Below are 19,917 nucleotides of genomic sequence, written 5' to 3'. Positions count from 1 at the left end.
CTTGTATTCATTGACAAATGAGAAAATCTCAGCTTGTATGTTACTATCAGTTGATATCACAATAAATATATAATTTTGGCATATCAGTTTGATGATTTCAAGAAAATGTAAATGATTAATATATTTAGCAAGCTTAAAAATAAAAATCAGAATCCTATAAGAATCCTATGAGACTTGGGTTGAGAATAAATATATGTGGCAAATTACTCAAAACTTTAAAATTCAAAATTTTATTTTATAGGGATCCAAAACAACACTCAAGTGTGATCTGAATGATGAAGAAGCAAACATTGTACAATTTCTGAAAGGATGGATTGCCTTTTGTCAGAAAATCATCTCAACAATGACTTGATAATCACATGCCTTCCATTGAAAACATATAAGGCTTTCTATTTATTTAAATATTTAAAGTTTATATTTATTTTTGAATGTATGGTTTGCTGCCTTTGGTGACTATTATTCTTAGTCTTCAGGTTATAAACATGGATCTTTTGAGATTCTTTTTGTAAGCCCTAAGGGCTTTAAAAAGGTTTCATATAAATTATTTATTAGAAAGTATTTATTATCATATCGAATTTTAAATATGTCTATGTAGATCAGTAATAAAATATTTAATAAAATTCATGATCATAAACAAGCCTGGATATTTGTTATTTTGGGAACAGCATAGAATAAGCAGTAAAATATTTCTGAATTATTCATATGAGCTGTATGATGGCCAAAGTGCTTACAAAAATCACTTTTCTCCTAGAGAAAGTGTAGACTAAAGATTATAGACTTTTCAGAGCTGATTAGAAACTTAGTTCTGGTTTGAGAAATACTTACTAGACAATATTTTCCTTCTCTTTACATTCAAACAAAATTCCAAACACAAACGTGCTTAAAATTTTTTGTCTCAATTTTGTGTTACTATAACTAAATGCCTGAGGGTGGGTACTTGACACTGAAAAATAGGTTTATTTAGTTCATGGTTCTGGAAATTTAAGAGCATGCTGCCAGCATCTGCTGGGGGCCTCATGGCAGATGACATCACAATGGTGGGAGCATGTGTAAAAGAAATTTTAGGGGTGTTGCCAGCCTCCCTTACAGCAGTGCATTCTTGCAGCAACAAACCTAGTCTCACATCTGACCCACTCACAGCATTAATGCAATCATGGAGTGGAGCGCCCATGACCTAATTACCTTTCACTACTCCCTGCCTCTTAAACATTCCATCACCTCAACACCACCCATCACCCTGGGGACCAAAATTCTAGGAGATGAAAATTTGGGGGACAAATCATATTAACAAAAATAGAACCGGTGTATCAAGAGGCTTAGTAGTATGGCCTATATCAAAGTGCTTTCCTCTCTTCTGGTTGGGCCCTGCCACTTGCGAGCCCTAATAGGTTTAAGGGACAGAAGAATTTCCTGTCTTTATGGGGTAGTCTGTGGATGGCTATGCCTCCTGACCAAAGAACCCATATTTTCTCAAGATGACACTTAGGATACTTTTCCTTCTGGGCTCTGATAATCTTTCCTTTTATTTTGCTTTTTAAGCTAAGGAATGCTATTCTGCTGTTACAACCTCTAGGGTACTAGTACTAACCAGCCATCACAAATTGCTTGTGCCTTGACCAAAGCTTTGTAAATAATTTCTTTATTAACTTCTCCTTCCAACTAAGTATGATATCTTTCTGCTGCTGGGTCTCAGATATAGTAATTGTAGCAGAAGTAGCCCAAAGAAATAGACTTTCAATATAAGATGTGGAACCTGGATTGTTCATATATTCAAGAAACAGCAATAATAGGACACAAAATCTATTGGATAAAATGGCATCCTCGTTACTTAACCTATTATCAGTGGTAGCATGGGATGAAATTCAGACAAAGACAAGGTGTTAAGAGAGCACATGGCTGTGATATTAAGTTGCAAAACAACAATAGTTATAAGAATTATAATTGTCATCTATATTCCTCTGAGACTCCAGACAGAGAGAAAAGGGAGAAAATCATAAATTATGACTGGACAATTAAGAACATATTTGGGTAGTCAGAAGTCTTCCTTGCCAGTTTCAAAGGAGTCCTTCCTCTCTTGGAGTCACAAGGCAGCTATGACAGAGGGCAAAGCTGAGATCTGATGTGAGGTCTACAAAGGTGTGGTGTGAATTAAAAGTTTAAGCCTTTCAAGTGTCTTACATTAAGAATAGAGATGGTGTAGGAGGAGTCTGAGATGTGACATGATGACATTTTGCCAGACATAGAGGAAACAGACCTCTGAGCATCTGTTTCCTGTTGAGAAAGGCAATCCCTTTTATTCAATAGTATCCTTTTAAAGAAAAAAATCCCTGCTTTAAAACCTTCCAATGACTCAAAAATTGAAGATAATTTTCCTCCAAACTCATCTCTACCATCTCTCATCACCTCTAGACCTCAAATAGGAGTTAAGGTCTCAACACCACTGGTACAATGAAGGTGTTTAGAGCAAGAGATGTGAAAAGTCATGATCGGTCATTTATTTAATTGAGATAGGTGTGGCTACCCGTAATTCAGAATTTGGTGAAAATGGTATTAATAGTTGGCTGAGTAGAGGCTTGGATTCTACAATAGCCTCTGTACTGATGTTAAAATGCAGAGCTTCCCTATAAAAGAAAAAGTTCATAGGACTGTGGAAATGACAATGTTGAAGTGAATATATTATGTGCAATCTTCTGCTACCACTTAGGAAAACATTATATGATATGTAACAGGAACCCTATAAGATATCTAACAGAATTCTGTGGTGGCCTCTCCATCAAAAGTACTAGTAGATGGTGATGTAATGAAACTGGTCCCCCTGACCGCACTGAGAATAATGGAATCCTGAAGTGAAAAAACTCAGGTGGTAGCAGTTAGACCTCAGAAACTAGGTGAAGGCAATTGCCACTATAAACTACTAGACAGAGCACTAATCAACATTTTGACACAGAAGAGGTCTGCAATGAGGGCTGATTGCAAAATCTGTATAAAATAATCAGCAGGTTTTCCTGCTGGTTTACCTGCTGGGTAGAAATGAATCCAAGGTGCCATAGCTGGCATCTATTTTTTGTTCCCAGCTCCCAGAATTGAGCCATTTCATAGACCTGGTACCCCTGCTTTAAGGGAGATGGCTGGATAACTTAGAGGAAGGTACTGATACAGATTTCTGCTGTAACATTTCCCCCAAGCCATTTTGGAATGGATATTTACCAAGAAGATCATGGACTAAGGGATGGAAAATATCTAGATATTCTGGGAGTGGGTGTTAGATATGTTTGTGAACTGATCCTAAAATTCTACTGTGAGCCATGAAGAAGAGGGTTATGGAGGTCAAGTGAGAAGTGACTTATTAGCATGAGTCCACCCCAATAGGGTACAGAGGGTTAGCAGACACTCTTATTGTACATTCTTAAAGTGGCCAAGCATTTGTACTGTTCAGGTTTCCTCCCTTCAAGAGAACATGCTGCATGGGACACAGTTGACTGAAGAAGCTAAGAAAGACCTGAACTGAAGTAGACCTAAACTATAAGAAATAATAAAAAAGTAACTACTGGTCAAAAGAAAAAAGAATCCCAGATGAAAACACAAAACAGCAAAAAAGAAAAGAAATGAAGAAAATCTTAGAAGGAACACAAGTAACTAACAAGAATATATCTTGTAATACAGTGGTACCTCGGTTCACAAACACATTTGTTTGAGAGCAATATGGCTCACAAACAGAAGCATTTGGCAAAATTTTGTGGGGGATTTTGTGTGTGAACTCTGCACTGGGTAATGAATATGACTACAGCCGTCTTTCTTGCATGAACACAAATGTGGGCATCTTTTCCAGAATCACGGAACAAATTAAATTTGTGAACTGAGGTACCACTGTATTTTAATACATGCACAAATAAAACATTGACAATAAACTAATAGGGTAAAAAATGATAAATGGCATTAAAATGTTGCAGGACCCTTGCACTGTTTGGGACGTGATAAATGAATGCATTTAAGGTAATCTATTATGAGTCAAAGTTGAATATTACAATCTAAGATAACTTGTAAAAGGATAGTACAACTAAAAAGTAAAGGAGAAAATGAACCTAAAATAAGTCAAGAAAGAATTAATAAATGAAACGAACATATGAGACAAAAAACCCAAATAGCTAAGAATGAAGACTTACACCAAATTCCATTAGTTATGCTATTAAATATAAATAAACTAAAACTCCAACTAAAAAGATTGTAAGATGAAACTAAAACCCAAACCTAACTATATATAAAACCCATTTTTATTTTGTGTGTGTGGTTTTTTTTGGTACCGGGGATCGAACTCGGGACCTTGCGCTTGCGAGGCAGGCGGCGGTACCACTGAGCTAGATCCCTGGCCCAAACCCATTTTTGTTTTTAAAATGTACTTTAAATAAAAGGACAAAGACTTAAAAAGAAAAAGATATGCTATGCAAATTCTAATAAAAAATAAAAATAAAATACAGAGGAACCTAGGTTCACACACACACACACACACACACACACACACACACACCATTAAAGCAAGAAATTTATAAAGAGAACAATTTTATAATGATGAACTTATCAATAAGAATAATAAGAATACTAATTCTAAATTTGATTCATCTAATAGTAATATGCCTTCCAAATATACAGACTCAGACTTCTGCTTCCAGCCTTGACAGAGCAACTGGTAACAGTCTAGCCCTCCTCCTGCATATAATCACAAAAGTGGGGTACTGAACAACAGGCAGCCAAAAGATTGGGATACCTAAAGAAACAGACACAAAGGCAGTCCCCACAAAAAAAGAAAAGCAATCTTGACTAGTATAAAAAGGATAGGAGAGAGGGATTGGAATACATTTAGCAAAGCAACCTTGTAGAAATCTGTGGAACACAATACCTGAAAGAAGAGAGCTATCTAGAGAAGAAGCTACAGAAATATATGTAGAAAACATCTGATTTTTTTCCTGGAAAAGAAAGAAATGTGTGTATATAGATGTGAGACTCCAGAACTGACATAGGTGTGAGACTACAATCCCAGACAAACAGGAACCAACAGAAAGAATATGCACCGAAAAATTGTAACCTAAATAATCACTGAAGCTTGTAACTGGATAGAAGATGTTCACATTTCCCTGAGCTAGGGAAACCATGGTGATTACCTTGGGAATTTGAAAGACCACTCTTTAGAAGTGGGGCTAACCTATTCCTAGAGTGAAGGCTATGCATAACCTGCCCTAAAAAGCTTAAAAGCAAGCATTGAAAGACTCAAGATGATCCAGCGGTAAGTTAATTCCTTTGCAGAACAAAATCCAGCATCTCTAAATTAAGGCAGAAAACTGCAGACACTCAACAACAAAATATTAATTATATCTAAAGTGCAACCCAAAATGAAAGGCATGGGAAAAAGCTGGACAATGTGAACTATGACCTGGAAAAAACTCACCTAAGAAGCAGATTTAAGAATGACAGAAATGATATAGTTAGCTAATTAAATATGTTCACAACTCAACGCACAATGTGAACACAATGAGGAAACAAATATGGTTTCCAAAAGAGAAACAGAAACTATAAAAATTGAAACTATAAAAAAAACTATAAAAACCAACCAAAGTTCTAGAATGGAAATTGTAGCACTGAAAAGTATATAAAATGGAAAATTTACTAGATGGTCTTAATAGGGAATTAGATACTGAAGAAATAAATAGTAGCAATCTTACACAAAAAATCAAGGTCTAGAAAAGATAGGACAGTTCCAAAATTAATCTACTAGATTAGCATAACCTTGGTTCCAACATAAAAGAGGAACTATAGGCCAATATTTGATAAACACACACACGCAAAGTTATAACAATATATTGGCAAAGTAAAAATTAGTGCTGCCTATAAAAGGTACTATATATGATCAACTGGAATTATTCCAGATATTTAAGATGGGTTTAATTTTTTAAAATGTGATTCACCACATTAACAAAAAAAGAAATTAATATACTCTCTGAATCAACTCAATTAAGTCAATTAAGAAACTGAAATAAAAAATTAGAACTCAGAAAAATCTAGAAGGGATTTTCTTTACTTGGACAAAAAGTTCTACAAAATATTAGTAATACTACAATGATGATATATGGAATGCTTTTCCCAGTTTAAAATGAACACTGAGAAGAAAGTTCATTATCATATTATGCAATGGTATAGTATATGTTTACATGAATGTACGAAGAAACAAGGAAAAGATTGGAAAGGAAGAAATAAATTTATCATCATTAATAGTTTATGTAATATGCAGAGAATCTGTATCTACAAAACTTAGTAAGATTACTAGTAATAACATTAGCATACATAAAAGTCAACTGCATATTTGCTGTTTTGTTTTTGGGGACTGGTGATTGAATCTAGCCCCCCTCCACCCTGTCTTTAAATTTTTGAGACAAGGTATCCCTAAGTCTCTAAGTTGCCCAAGCAAGGCTCAAATTTGCAATCTTTCTGCCCTGGACTCCCAGAGCACTGAGATCACAGGCATGCAACATCAGGCCTGGCTCAACTGTATTTTTATGTGCCAAAGAATGATATTTACAAACAATACCATTTGCAATAGCACCAAAAACCATCCATCAAATAATGGGATAAGTATAATAAATAAATATAATTTAATATAATAAATGATATAAAATAGAATATAAAATATACAATATAATAATAAATAATGCCTTTCAACTAAAGTAACAAAACATCGTGAAGAGAAATTAAGAGCTAAGCAAATGAAGGGATATAGCACATTCCTAAATTATGAGACTTAATACTCTTTAAGATGGTAATTCTTCCTGAACTGATCTACAGAATTAATAAAATATCATTCCAAATTTCAGTAGATTTTATATAGGGGTGTGTGTGGGGGTAAGGGAAGGTATGAACCCAACAAAATGAGTGTTAAATTTGCACAGAATTACAAATATGGTAAAATATCCAAGATAGGGCTGGGGATGTAGCACAGTAGCAGAGGGCTAGCCTACCATGCAAAGCCTTGGGGTTGATCACCAGACGCATACACACACAAATTTTAAAATTCAAAGACAGATGAAGAAAAATAAAACCAGAGAGCTCATATTATTAAACATTACGATTTATTGTAAAGCTACATAATAATTAAGACATAATAATTAAGATGTATATACGTTTACATCAGATACATATATTTAATTCAGCAGAGGGAAGGCAGCTTTTCAATAAATACTTCAGGTCAATGCAACAGAACATATGAATATATATAATCCCAAAGAGAGCAGCAATTCAAATGTCTATCATCAGATGAATTGATAAACAATAACGAAAATGCACTATATGCATGCAGTGGGACATTATTTGGAATTAAAAGAGGAAGGAAACTTTGACACATGCTATAACATAAATAAACCTTAAATATATGCTAAGACACCAAGTAATTCATACACACGAGAGCAAATATTGTATGTTATACTTTCAAGGATTATGTAGAATAAGCACATGAATAGAGACAGACAACAGACAGAGCTTACGAGGGGACTGGAGAGGTAGAGAATGGGAAGTTATTGTTTAATGAAGATACAGTTTTTCTTTGAGATCACAAAAACTTCTGGAAATGGATAACGGTGATGGTTGCACAACAGTGAGTATATTTCATAGTATGGAACTGTATGCCTAAAAATAAAGAGTTTTATGTTGATTTTACCACAATAAAAATATATGAATGTGCCTTACAGGTTTTATTCATAAGAGCCAAAAATGGAAAGAACTCAAATGTCCCTAAGCGCACACACACACACACACACACACACACACACACACACACATATAGAGTCTGCCAAAAACATGTATACACACTTCAGGAAAAAAAAATAGTATGATTTGTTTTAACAGATGGTGTTACCTACATATGGGGGACCCTAGAGGATGTCATATATCACAGCAAATACCACATATATGTCAGAAAATATATAAAGTTGATGAGAGAAATTAGGAAATTTATATATATAAAATGGAACACTACTCAGCAATAAAAAAACAAATCACTGATATATGAAACAACTTGGATTGATTTGAAGGTTATTATATTGAATAAAAACTACCAGTTTCCAAAGGTTATAAATCTATATAACATTCTCAAAATGACAAAAGTATATATAGAGAGAACATTTCAATGGTTTCCAGAGGTGACGAGAGAGGGTATGCCTACAGAGCAACATGATGGAGTTATTCAGTGGTAGTAGAGCATTTTTTTTTTTCAGTTTGTGGTGGTGATTGCATAAATTTACATGTACAAAAATATTTCATAAAACTATATACTTAAAAAAGGAATGATGGCAAAACTTGTGAAATCTGAGTTAAGCCTGAGGTTGAGTTAATTGTGTTGTGCCTTTGTCAATTTCCTGGTTTTGCTAATGTAACATAAATGCTTTAAGTAAATGTATCATTGAAGGAACTGGGTGATATATACATAGGATCTATTTGTGTTATTTTTGGAACATCTTATGAGTCAATAATTATTTCAAAATAACAAGTTTCTTAAAATACAGTTGCTCTCAAAAGCAGAAGGACATATTAAACTTGGCATCATAATACTTCCTTAATATTCCAGGAAGTTTTCAGCTTTGGAAAATACAACTGCTATGTTTTGGATATAGTTTGAGTTTGACCTCCAAGGGCTCATGTTTTGGAATGTTGTCCTCTGTGCAGAGTTATTAAGAAGTGCAGCCTAGTGGGAGATCATGCCATGGGAAGGATTAAGGACATTCAGTTCATGCCATGGGAGGGGGATTAAGGACATTCTCTTAATGTCCTTAAGAGGAAAGGACCCCAGAGTTAGTTCTTATGAGAACAAGTTGTTACAGAAGCCTGAGATTGACCCCTGGATTGGTGCTATACTTCCTGTCTGGTTATGCAATTTCTTCCTCCTACACATGAGGTCACTACTAGGACAGCATCCACCCAGAGATGTTCTCCAGAGTTGAGCTGATCCTGGTGCTGTGAGCTTGAACCTCCAAACTATGAACTAAATACATCCGTTTTCTTATAAAGTTGTCCAATCTCAGGTATTTTGCTGTAACAGAAGAAAAGACTAATAAAATAAGTTCATCTTAATGAGAGTAGGGTTATACAAGAGGTACAGCCATTAAAATTTTAATAGTAAATTATCAGAGAAGACAGCTCATTTATAAGAATTTATATCTAAAGTTCTCATAAATGCTTCATGCTTCTGTAGTAGGAAATTTAAATGTTTCTAAACATGAAGGATACCTCTACTTTCATTCTTGGGGAAGATATATATAGATATATATTTTTCAATAAGTAAATATTCATCAACTCATTGTTCCTAGAAAATCATTACCTTGGAGATAAATAAGCAAAATGAGTAAATTTATAATTTTGTAGCAGTATTAAGGCATGTAAAAATATGAGAGAAGAAACTGATATAGCATATGAGATTGTAAAGAGAGATCACATATTTAAAACTTGGAGGTTTCAGAGACAATTTCATGGAAATTATATTTGATCTATCCATACAGTGGGAAGAATTTTAGATAAACAGGTGTGGTATGGAGATGTTGGTCATGCCAAGCTGAGGAAAAAAACCATGAGCAAGGTAGCAGAAGTAGGCAGGCATGGTGGGGCAGGCCTGTAATTCTAGCACTCTGGGAGGCTGAGGCAGTAGAATCTGAGTTTGAGTTTAGCCTAGGCAACTTCAACCGGATTCTGTCACAAAACTTTTAGAAAGTAGGGAGGAGGCTGGTGATGTAGCTCTGTGCAGAAGCCCTAGGTTTAATTCTCACTGAAAAAAAAAAAAAAAAAGAAGAAGAAGAATGAAAGAAAGAAAACACAAATACCTAAAACACAAAACATAAGCAAGGACGGTACAACAGGAAAGACAAAATATATGTAAGAACAGGATACTATTATGAGGTAAGAAGCAATAAATAAGTTAAAAGATTGATTGTGGGGGACTGTACAAATATGTATATTATTTTCAGGAACAAATAATGTTTCGGTAGTAAAGATGATCCTTTTATATGTTACAACTGTTAAGATAAATAAAACTAAATATTTTCACAGTTATAACACAAGAAGTGAAAAAAACAGTAAGTTGCATTTTAAGTCAATTTAATTTATAGGACGGTATCAGGACCAAAAGTTTTCTGAAGAGGAAATTCACATGCTTCCTGTTTACTTAACAATATTCTTTGCTCTTTCTCCCATCAAAGAACAATTACCCTTATCTAGGAGCCATCAATTTCACCTCATTCTCAAAGAAAATAAACGTATTCAAAAGTCATAGTGTTCCTTCATTAACTCTCGTACAAAGCTTGACTATATTTATGTCCAGTCCCCATCAATATTTTCAAAGCATCTGTATATATTTCATGTACATATTCTACTCATTATTTTTCACAAGTTTAACCTAAATCTTCCTTAAAATAATTCTCAGTCATGTCACTTCATCTCATGTAATAAGTAAAATGCGTCTCCCAAGTACACTTCTTACTTTAGTTTGCGGTGCTGGGGACTGAACACAGGGCTCATGAATGCCACAGAAGTGCTCTACCACTGAGCTATACTTCCAGACCCTCCTCCCCCCAAATTGTAAGTTTCTTTAACAGATATAACTGTGCTGTAGGAACTTCCTATATACATGATAATCAACACTAAATTTTTATGATAAAATTTAGAGCAGTATTTTTTAATGTTTCTTGTGCCATGGCAAGATAAGAAAATAGCATTTCTACACAGTGGAGTAAATAATGGGCTGCTTGAGGCCAAAGTTGACTGGCTCAGGCTCTAGCTGTCACATGCTTCTCACAGGCCTCACAAAGGCTGAATGGATTGAATACTACCAGTCTTCATTCATATTCCACTACACATGATGATTTTAGCTCTAACAGTATTTTGCTAATAGCTGGAGGTGAGGGAGGGGAGCACGACAAAATACAGGATAAATTACGAAGAACTCAAACTTTAAAATACCCTGAACACAACATGTTCCTTATTCAATGAATCTACTAAACTTCTACTTAATCCTTTACTTAGTTTATTTCTCCTATTTTGGCTTCAGCCTTTTCAGTAACGCCTTCACATCATCATACATTCCCTAACCACATCTGACCCAATTCTTGGACCTGCCTAACATAAACTATGCTCCAAAACAAGTCACAAATTAATGTTAGGTGACTCCATTATATATTTGTGCATGCTCATAAAATCTCCCCAATATTATAAATGAACATTAAAGAATGCCTGACTGCAACTGTATCATTCTCATCACCGAGCTGCTAGAAAGAACAGGATGCAGTCATTGTCTTCAAGTACTCATCTCCCACTCTTTCCTCAACAGTGGCCGATCTCCACTCTGGTACTACCAACTTTTTGTTATTCTGTTGGGTGATGTTTTTCAAAGGGTGGTTCCTGTGGTTTGGATCTTGAGTGTCCCTCAAAGGCCCATGTGTTGAACACTTGGTCTACAGCTCACGGCACTAATAGGCAATGGCAGAACCTTTAGGAAGCAAGGGTTAGTAGAAGAAATTTAGGTAATTAGGGGAATGCCCTCAAATGGGATATTGACACCTCTCACCCCTCCATTTCTTTGTCTTGCTTCCTATCTGTGACGAGGAGAGCAGCTTCCTTCCACACTCTCCCATTAAGATGTACTGCCTACTACAAGGCCAAAGACAATGGGGTCAAGCAACCCTGGGCTGAAACGGTTGCCATTCAGTTGAGGATTCTTTTGCTCAATTCTGATAGAAATCACGAATCAGCAAAGCGCAGCTCTGCTAGTGGCTCGGATGTCACTGGAGGGCACCAGATAATGATACCACAAATGGCTGCTGCTTTCTGCTGCAACTGGCCACCACTGTTCAGTGCCAGCTTGTGTTGGATGCCATCAGGAGAGTCTGCCAGATGTTGGTCTCTGTCCTGGATGTTAGCTGGCTGCTGGTCCCTGGATCTCTTCAGGGCTAACAGCCCATAGTGTTTATCACTTTTTCTTTTGAAATGACCACTCACACTACTCAGGATAAAAATTCTGGGTCAGGACCTTCTGACCTCACACTACCTAAGAAATCATGAGCAGATTTATAGAACCATTGGAGTGAGTCTTTATTTATAATTTTTTGTAAATTAAAAAAAGTCTTTATCAAGTTAATTATCATAAAAATGAGTCATTAACAGGAGTGCAGGAGCACTGGATAGGGGCATGGTCACTACACCAGAAGGAGTCTCCCCAGACTAACTTGAGAAATGTACAGGGAGTGCTACTTATATAGCAGCTGCAGGCCTGTGATTGGTCCAAATATAGACTGTGAATGGTTCTAATTCAAGCTTGGTGATTGGTGCAAGGGCAAGCTTGTGATTGGTTCAAGTGGGGGGGGGGGGGCTCCAGCACAGTTGCAGCTCTCATGGCCACAATTCAGTGAGGAGTGGTCTGATGCAAGCTATTTGATTGACAGGTGTCATGTCTCTGGGAACAATGGCAGAGCTGAAACCCAGGAATACATAGGAGTGCTATGATATGTTCATCACAGCCTATTGAGGTTTGAGGAGGGTGGAGGTGTTAATAATGGGTCCAGACCCCTCCCTGAGCTTAGCCACATTAGGGTGCCCTCCCCCACATCTTCAAAGAGACAGCGACAGTGCCTGAAGTGACTGGAGTGGGGGAAGGGCATCAAGGCTGACAGGCAAGCTGCACTCCTGTTTGAGCAGACTGGAGGAGAGTGGCTGCTAAATAATCAGGGAGGACACTGAGGCAAGTTGTCCCAGTCCATTATAGGCAGAAAGGGTAGCAAAGGGAAATGAGGGGGACAGTTATCAAACAACTTCTCCTTCGGGCCAGCACAAAAAAAGATAAGAACCAAGCAATTTTTGTCTGTCTCAAAAAACCCAAAACTGTGTCAACATAAACATTTCCTGTTTTTAAAATTCATTATCTCCACTATTTTGTTACAGTAACCACTGCTTGAGTTTATCTTGTCCTTCGTAATTGGTCACAACCTTTACTCTAGGTCATCACTACCTTACGTATACTCAGGCTATTCGCACAGCCTCCAAGCTTTTTAATCTTTTAAACTTTGAAAACTATCGTGAGAACACTGTAATAGGAAAAAGAAACAAGAAAGCCCCCAAATATGCATTCACATGAATTTGTGTTCACACACACATATATGTGCTCATATGAAAAATAAGATAAGGAACTTAAATAGTTTATATATATGAAAACTTCACGTACATACATACAAAAGTGTGTATACACTTATACAGAAAGATGAAGAGAGTAACTGTGCACTCTTGTGATGGAAGGAATAGAGATAAAACTAGATTTCTCTGCATGTACCATGTATTACAGATTTGCTGTATAATAGCCATTATACAATTTATAAAAACATATAGAGTTTATGATATTTCAATTTTAGTCGATGCAAATTTGTGACATATATATCATGTAAGGATCAGATCAGTGTAATTGGAATATCTATCTCACAAATTTATCATTGCTTTGTGTTGGGAGCATTCAAAGTCCTCTATACTAAATATTTTGAAATATCCAACTAATGGTTGTAAACCATAGTTATCCTCCTGTGCTACAGAACATTAGAATATATTCCTCTTATACAACTGCACCCTGGACCTATGAACTATCCTATGCCTACCCCACCCCTTCACACACATTTCCCAAGTTCTCATTGGTAACTGCTATTACATTCTCTGGCTGATTTGCTTGTCTTAAATAATGTTCTCTAGTTCCATTCATGCTCCTGAAAATGATAAAAATACCATTCTTTCTATGGCTTTCATCGTGTACACACACCACACTTTCTCATCTGTTCATATGTTGATGGACCCTTAGGTTGATTTCATCTATTGGTTACTGTGAATAGTGCTATAACAAACATGCAAGTGCAAATGTTTCTTCAACATATTGATTTCATTTCCTCTGGATATATATCCAGTAGTGGGATTGTTGGATTATATGTTAGTTCTATTTCTAGGTTTTGAGGAACTTCCTTTCTCCAAATCCTTGCCAGCATCTGTTTTCTTTTTGATGATAGTTGTTCTAACTGGGTAGATTATATCTCACTGTGGGAATACCTTGATTATTAATGATGTTCAGCATTTTTCATACACTTATTAGCTACTCATATGTCCTTTTTGAGAAATATCTACTCAGGCTATCAATATTATTATTATTATTATTATTACTATTTGTTGTTGTTGAGCTCCTCAAATTGTCTTGAAATTAATCCCTTCTCAGGTGAATAGTTGGCAAATATTTTCCCCAAACTGTAGGTAGACTTTTCACTCTGATTGTTTCCTTTACTATAAAGAAGCTTTTAGTTTAATGTAATTCCATTTGTTAATTTTTGCTTTTGTTGCCTATGCTATAGGAATTATATCCAAAAAAATCTTTGCCTAGACCAATGTCCTGAAGTGTTGCCCATATGTTTTCTTCTAGTAATCTCACTGTTTCAGATCATTCATTTAAGTCTTTGCTCTATCCTGAACTGACTTTTGTATAGCAAAAGACAGGCATCTAGATTCTTCCTTCTGCATATTGATACACCAGCACCACTTGTTGAAGTGATTTTCTCTGACCTCTTCTTATTGCTTTTATTGCTCTTATTAAAAATTAGTAGGACAGAATACATGGGTTCATTTCTGGATTCTCTATTCTATTCAACTGGTTTGTGTCTTTTTTTATGCCAGTACCATGCTGTTTGGGGTACTACAGCTTTGTACTATTCTTTGAAGTCAGGCATTGTAATACTTCTTTTTTTTATTTCTTCAATGATACATTGTTCTTTTCTTTCAGAATTGCTTGTGGGGCCTTTTTTTGTTCCATACAAATTTTAGGAGTGACTTTTCTATTTCTGTGAAAAGTATCCTCAGTACTTTTATAGGAATTGTATGAACATGGGATATCTTTCAATTTTCTAATGTCCTCTTCGATTTCTTTCATTAGTGTTTTATAATTTTCATTGTAGAGGTCACTTCCTTAAATTTATTGTAAGTATTTAACTTTTGTAGATATTATGATGAGATTGCTTTCTTGATTTTTTGCTCAGTAATTTTTTTGATGTATAAAAAACGCCACTTATTTTTATATATATTGATTTTATATCCTAGAATGTTACTGAATTCACCTATCAGTTTTAACCACTTCGGTGGAGTCTTTAGGTCTGCAAACAGGGGTATTTGGCCACTTCCTCTTCTATTTGGCTGCCCTTTCTTTTTCTTGACTTATTCACCTGGCTATGACTTCTAATACTATACTGAATAAAAAAATGACAGAAATGGGCATTCTTGTCTTATTCCTGAACTTTGAAGAATCAATTTCAGCTTTTATTCAATCAGTATGATGCTGGCTCTGGGTTTGTTATACACATATTGTCGGACACAATATCTGACAACCAAAACCTGAAGGAGGAGAGGTTTATTTAGGATCATGGTTGAGAAGTTTCAGTCCGTGTTAGGCAGGCTCAAATACAGAAACACCATAGCAGAAGTGTCTGGGCAGAGGAAAGCTGCTGACATCATGGTGGCCAGGAAGCAGAGAACAAAGGGAGGAGCTGGGAGGCAGATGTGCCCTTCCAGATCATGCCCCTAGTGTCCCACCTCTTCTGACAAACCCACCTCTGAAAATGACATTCAACTCCAAACTCATGATTCAATCACTTTCCAAAAGCCCTGCCTATGAGTATATGAGGCTTTGGGGGGGACATTTGTGATCCACATCATAACAATAGCCTTCATTAGGTCAAAGCACATTCCTTCTATACTTGTCAAAGCACCTTCCTTCAATACTTGTTTTATCATGAAGAGATACTGTCTTTTATCAAATATGTTGTGTATGTCTATTGAGATCATCATATGGGATTTTTTTTTACTTCATTCTTTTGAAGGGGTGTGTCATGTTTATTCATTTGTGCGTAATGAACCATTCTTGCACCTTTGAGATAAATGCCAATTGATCATAGTGAGTAGTAGTTTAAAATTTGCTGCTAGATTTGGTTTTGGTTTTGTTAGTATTTTGTTCAGGAATTTTGCACCTATGTTCATTAGGGATATTTATCTGTAGCTTTCTTTTTGTTGTGTCCTCTGGTTTGGTGTCAGGGGTAATGGCCTTGTAGAATGAGTTTGAAAGAATTCCTTCTACTTTAAAAAAAAAAAACAAAAACAATTTAAGAATAACTGGCATTAGGTCTTCTTTAAATGTGTGGTAAAACTCAGGAGTGAATTCATCTGGTCCTGGAATTTTCTTCGATGGGAAGATTTTTATTACTGATTTAGTCTCATTAGTTGTAATAGGTAAAATTTTTCCTTTTTAATACAGGTGCTTATTATTATAGACTTCTTAGTACCGCTTTTCCTCTACTGTATGAGTTTTGGTATGTTGTGTTTCCATTTTTAATTATCTCAAGAACTTCTTAATTTCCCTTGTTTCTTCAGTGACCCACTGTTTATTCAATATCATGTTGTATATCACATCTACTTATTTGTATACTTTTTAACATTCTTTTTGTTGTCCATTTCTACTCTTATTGCATTGTGGTCAGGAAGAATATATCATAATATTTTTTTTTTATTTATTGAGACTTGTTTTGTGTCCTAATCATATGGTTTGTCCTAGAGAATATTCCATGGGCTGATTAGAATATATGCTCTGCAGCTGTTAAATGAAATAACTTGTAAATACTTATTAGGTCACTTGATCTACAGTATAGTATAATGTTGTTTTTGGTTGAGTTTTTTGGGGGGTAGTATGTCCACTGACATTCAGGATGTTGAAGTCCCCCCACTATTGTTGTATTGGAGTTTATCTCCCTTTAGATATAATAATGTTTGCTTTATATAATTTGGTACACACTTACAATTATTATATCCTCTTGTTGAATTGATCTCCTGATCACTGTATAGTGATCTCCACTGTCTTTTAAAAAGTTGTTTTAAAATACATTTTGTCTTATACAAGTATATCTACTGCTTTCTTTTGATTTCAATTTACATCTACCTTTTTTCATCTTTTCACTTTCAGTCTGTGTGTATCTTTACTGGTGAAGAGTTTATTGTAGACAGCATATTTCTGGATAAGGTTTTCTTTCTAAAATCATCCATTCAGTCTGTATCTTTTAATTGGGGAATTTAATTCATTTACATTCAAAATTTGTTATTGAGATGCAATGACTTATTCTTGCCATTTTGCTAATTTTCTTTTGGTTGTTTTGAATATCCTCTGTTCCTCTTGATGTTTATCATTGTGATCCAGCAGTTTTTTATATTGGTAACTTTTTTTTCCTTTTCATTGATAACATCTAATTCTCTTGTGTATATGCTTTTCTAGTGAGTTTTATACTTCCATATGTTTTTATTTTGGTAGTTAGTTTCTAGATGCAGTATCTTTTAAGCATCTTTTGTGCAGCTAATCTGGTGGCAATGAATTCCTTCAGTTTTTGCTTGTCTTGGAAAGTATTTCTCCTTCATTTCTGAAAAGCAGCTTTCCTGGGTATGTATTCTTGGTTGATAGTTTTTCTTTCAGAACTCTGAACATATTATCCCATTCTCTCATGGCCTGTAGTTAGGTTAGTCCCCCAGCACTTGTGACTTGGTGTTTTTCACTTGCTGTTTATAAAATTCATGGACTTTTGACCATTTGACTATTATGCCAGTGTCAAGATCTTTTTCTCTTTCTTCCCTTTCCTTCTTTCTTTGCTTTTCTTTTCCTTTCTCTCACCTCTCTCTCCTCCCTCTCTCCTCTCTCCTCTCTCCTCCTTTCTCCTTTCTCTTACCAGGGATTGAACTGGACTTTGCACTTAGGAGGCAGGTGTGAGGGCACTGAGCTAAACCCCCAGCCCAAGAGCATTCTTTTTTAAATCAAACCTACCTGGGGTTTTTCAGGTTTGCTTTACTTGGATGTCCATATCCAAGACTTGGGAAGTTTTCAGGCAATTATTTTATTTAATAGCTTTTCTATGCTCTTTCACTTCTCCTCAGCTTCTAGATTCCTCATAATTTGAGTGTTTGTTCACTTAACTGTGTCCCTTGAGTCTTGGAGTAATAACCTTTAGGTAGCACTCTTGACATGTGGTCCTGGCCTCTTGGTGCTCCTGAACCCCTGCTTATTCTTTCCTGTTTTAACCCAGGGTTTTACACTGACTTACATTCTCAGCCCCGCCCCCCTTGAGCCTAAATTGTTAAATTGCCTAGGCTGAGCTTGAACTTGTGATCATCCTGCCTCAGCCTTCTAGAGTACTGGGATTCAGGTCTGTGCCACCACTCCCATCTTTTTCTGTACAATTTTGAGTCCACTCTCCAAAAAACCAGTGAAGCTGCAACTTCACCTTCTTCAGCTGAGTCTGAGTTCTTTAGGTAGTGCTGCCCTTCTGTTTGTCTTTCTTGGATATTCTCTGCTGTTGTACAAATGTTTGTGTACTCTACAAATTTATATTTTGAAATCCTAAGCCCCAGTTTGATAGTATTAGGTGACACCTTTGGGAAGCATTTAGGTCATGAGGGCACTACCCTTGGGATTGAGACCAGTGCCCTCACAAATAAGCCCTGGGAGAGCCCTCTTGCCTCTCTACCACATGAAGACAACAGCAAGAAGATAGCATCAATGAACAAAGTTGGACTCTCCCAAAACAGTGAATCTGCATAAAATGAACTAGTTTATAAGTCATCTAGTCTATGATATTTTTGTTATTGCAGCATAAACAAAGTAGGATACTCTGTCTCAGCCATGTGGACTTTTCTTAGATCTTTACTCTTATTGTGACATAATAATTCTTCATGTTAAATTTTCCTGCTTATTTCACCGTGTGGCTGTGATTTGGAATGAGAGAGAGAGAGAGAGAGAGAGAAAATATATATTCTCTCTCTATATATATTCTCTATATAATCTTTTGAAACAAAGGAAGATAATAATGTGGATATTTGTGGTCAATAGATTGATTTTAATGATGGATATTAGAGTTAAAGCCGAATGTGAATATTCAGTAGGGAAGGAGAAATTTACAATGAAGGCACAAGGAACATAATTGCAGGAGAGAAGTCAGTGAAAGAAGATAGTCACAAGAAGGAAGGAAAAGATTGGCCATGAAAAGAGGATTTCATTTTCAAGAGGGACCAAACAGAAAATAAGATTTATGGAAACATGCAGATTTACTATAGTATATGATCTCCTTTTTTATAAGAATATTCTTCTTAAAGAAATAGCAAGAAGAGTCATCCACTGAGAATGATAGAGTGGAGGTCATTTATAGGTGCAGGGACGGAGGACAAACTACAAAATATCTCAGAAAATGGGAGTAAGATGAACTAGGGAACTATATTAAGACTGAAAGATCGTGTTAAAAGTCCTCTTAGATTTATGCATTATTTTCGAAAGTGACAAGAAGTAAAGGAGTTGTATGAAAATACTTTTCCAAGTATTTTCAGCTGTTCACGTCAAAGAAAGCAGAGATTCAGGTTTAAATGTCTTAAATTTCTCCTAGAGAATCTGCCTGGTGTCATTTACAATGAAAGCCATAGGAAACAGTAGTTTGGGAGTTACTCAATTTAATGGAAAGCTTAGATGTTGCTGTTCAGTGTAGACTGTTGAAAGTCTGCTTATGCTTTTCCTATGTGACGTCCTCTTGATTTAGGCTTCATCTCCAGATGATAGTTAAGTGCCACGTTTAGTTCTCTTCCTTATAATGCCACTGTGTATCTCTATGCTTTGCAACATCTCTACCACATCCCCCATTACATTCCGGGACTCTTCCTTGCTCATTTCAGTGAAATAGCTATTGTTTTTTCTTTGTTTTGGTCCTTTGTTGTGGAGGAAAGCATGCCAAGCACTCTAGCCTTCCACCTTACTGAGATGACTCCCAGATTTGTTAGTTTTTGGTACAGGGGATTGAACCCAGGACC

The 19,917-nt window shown here is 35.8% G+C and overlaps 2 protein-coding genes across 9 annotated transcripts in view; one reads left to right on the top strand and one right to left on the bottom strand.

Moving 5' to 3' along the window:
* LOC147822724 (uncharacterized) overlaps positions 1-9,825 on the top strand; it is a 29,537-nt gene extending 19,712 nt beyond the window's left edge. For both annotated transcript variants that reach the window (XM_087195730.1, XM_087195729.1), the window contains one exon: positions 242-9,825. In XM_087195730.1, coding sequence (XP_087051856.1) covers positions 242-352 — 111 coding nt within the window. In that variant the 3' untranslated portion in view covers positions 353-9,825. The remainder of the gene's footprint in view (positions 1-241) is intronic.
* The window catches only part of LOC101697390 (adenosine deaminase domain-containing protein 1-like), a 66,815-nt gene that overhangs the window by 495 nt on the left and 46,403 nt on the right, over positions 1-19,917 (bottom strand). For 3 of the 7 annotated variants that reach the window (XM_087195727.1, XM_087195719.1, XM_087195723.1), the window contains one exon: positions 7,099-9,067. The exons of 2 other annotated variants lie outside the window; for them this stretch is intronic. In XM_087195727.1, coding sequence (XP_087051853.1) covers positions 9,013-9,067 — 55 coding nt within the window. In that variant the 3' untranslated portion in view covers positions 7,099-9,012. Of the gene's footprint in view, positions 1-7,098; positions 9,797-19,917 lie in introns of those variants that run through there. 2 more of the 7 variants (XM_087195728.1, XM_087195726.1) reach the window with 2 other exon arrangements.

This window comes from Heterocephalus glaber, unplaced genomic scaffold (assembly GCF_053883595.1).
Source record: "Heterocephalus glaber isolate CG9 unplaced genomic scaffold, H.glaber_assembly_v1.0 deba00001609, whole genome shotgun sequence".
Classification (NCBI taxonomy): Eukaryota; Metazoa; Chordata; class Mammalia; order Rodentia; family Bathyergidae; genus Heterocephalus; species Heterocephalus glaber.
This window is presented reverse-complemented; position numbering and strand designations above follow the sequence as displayed.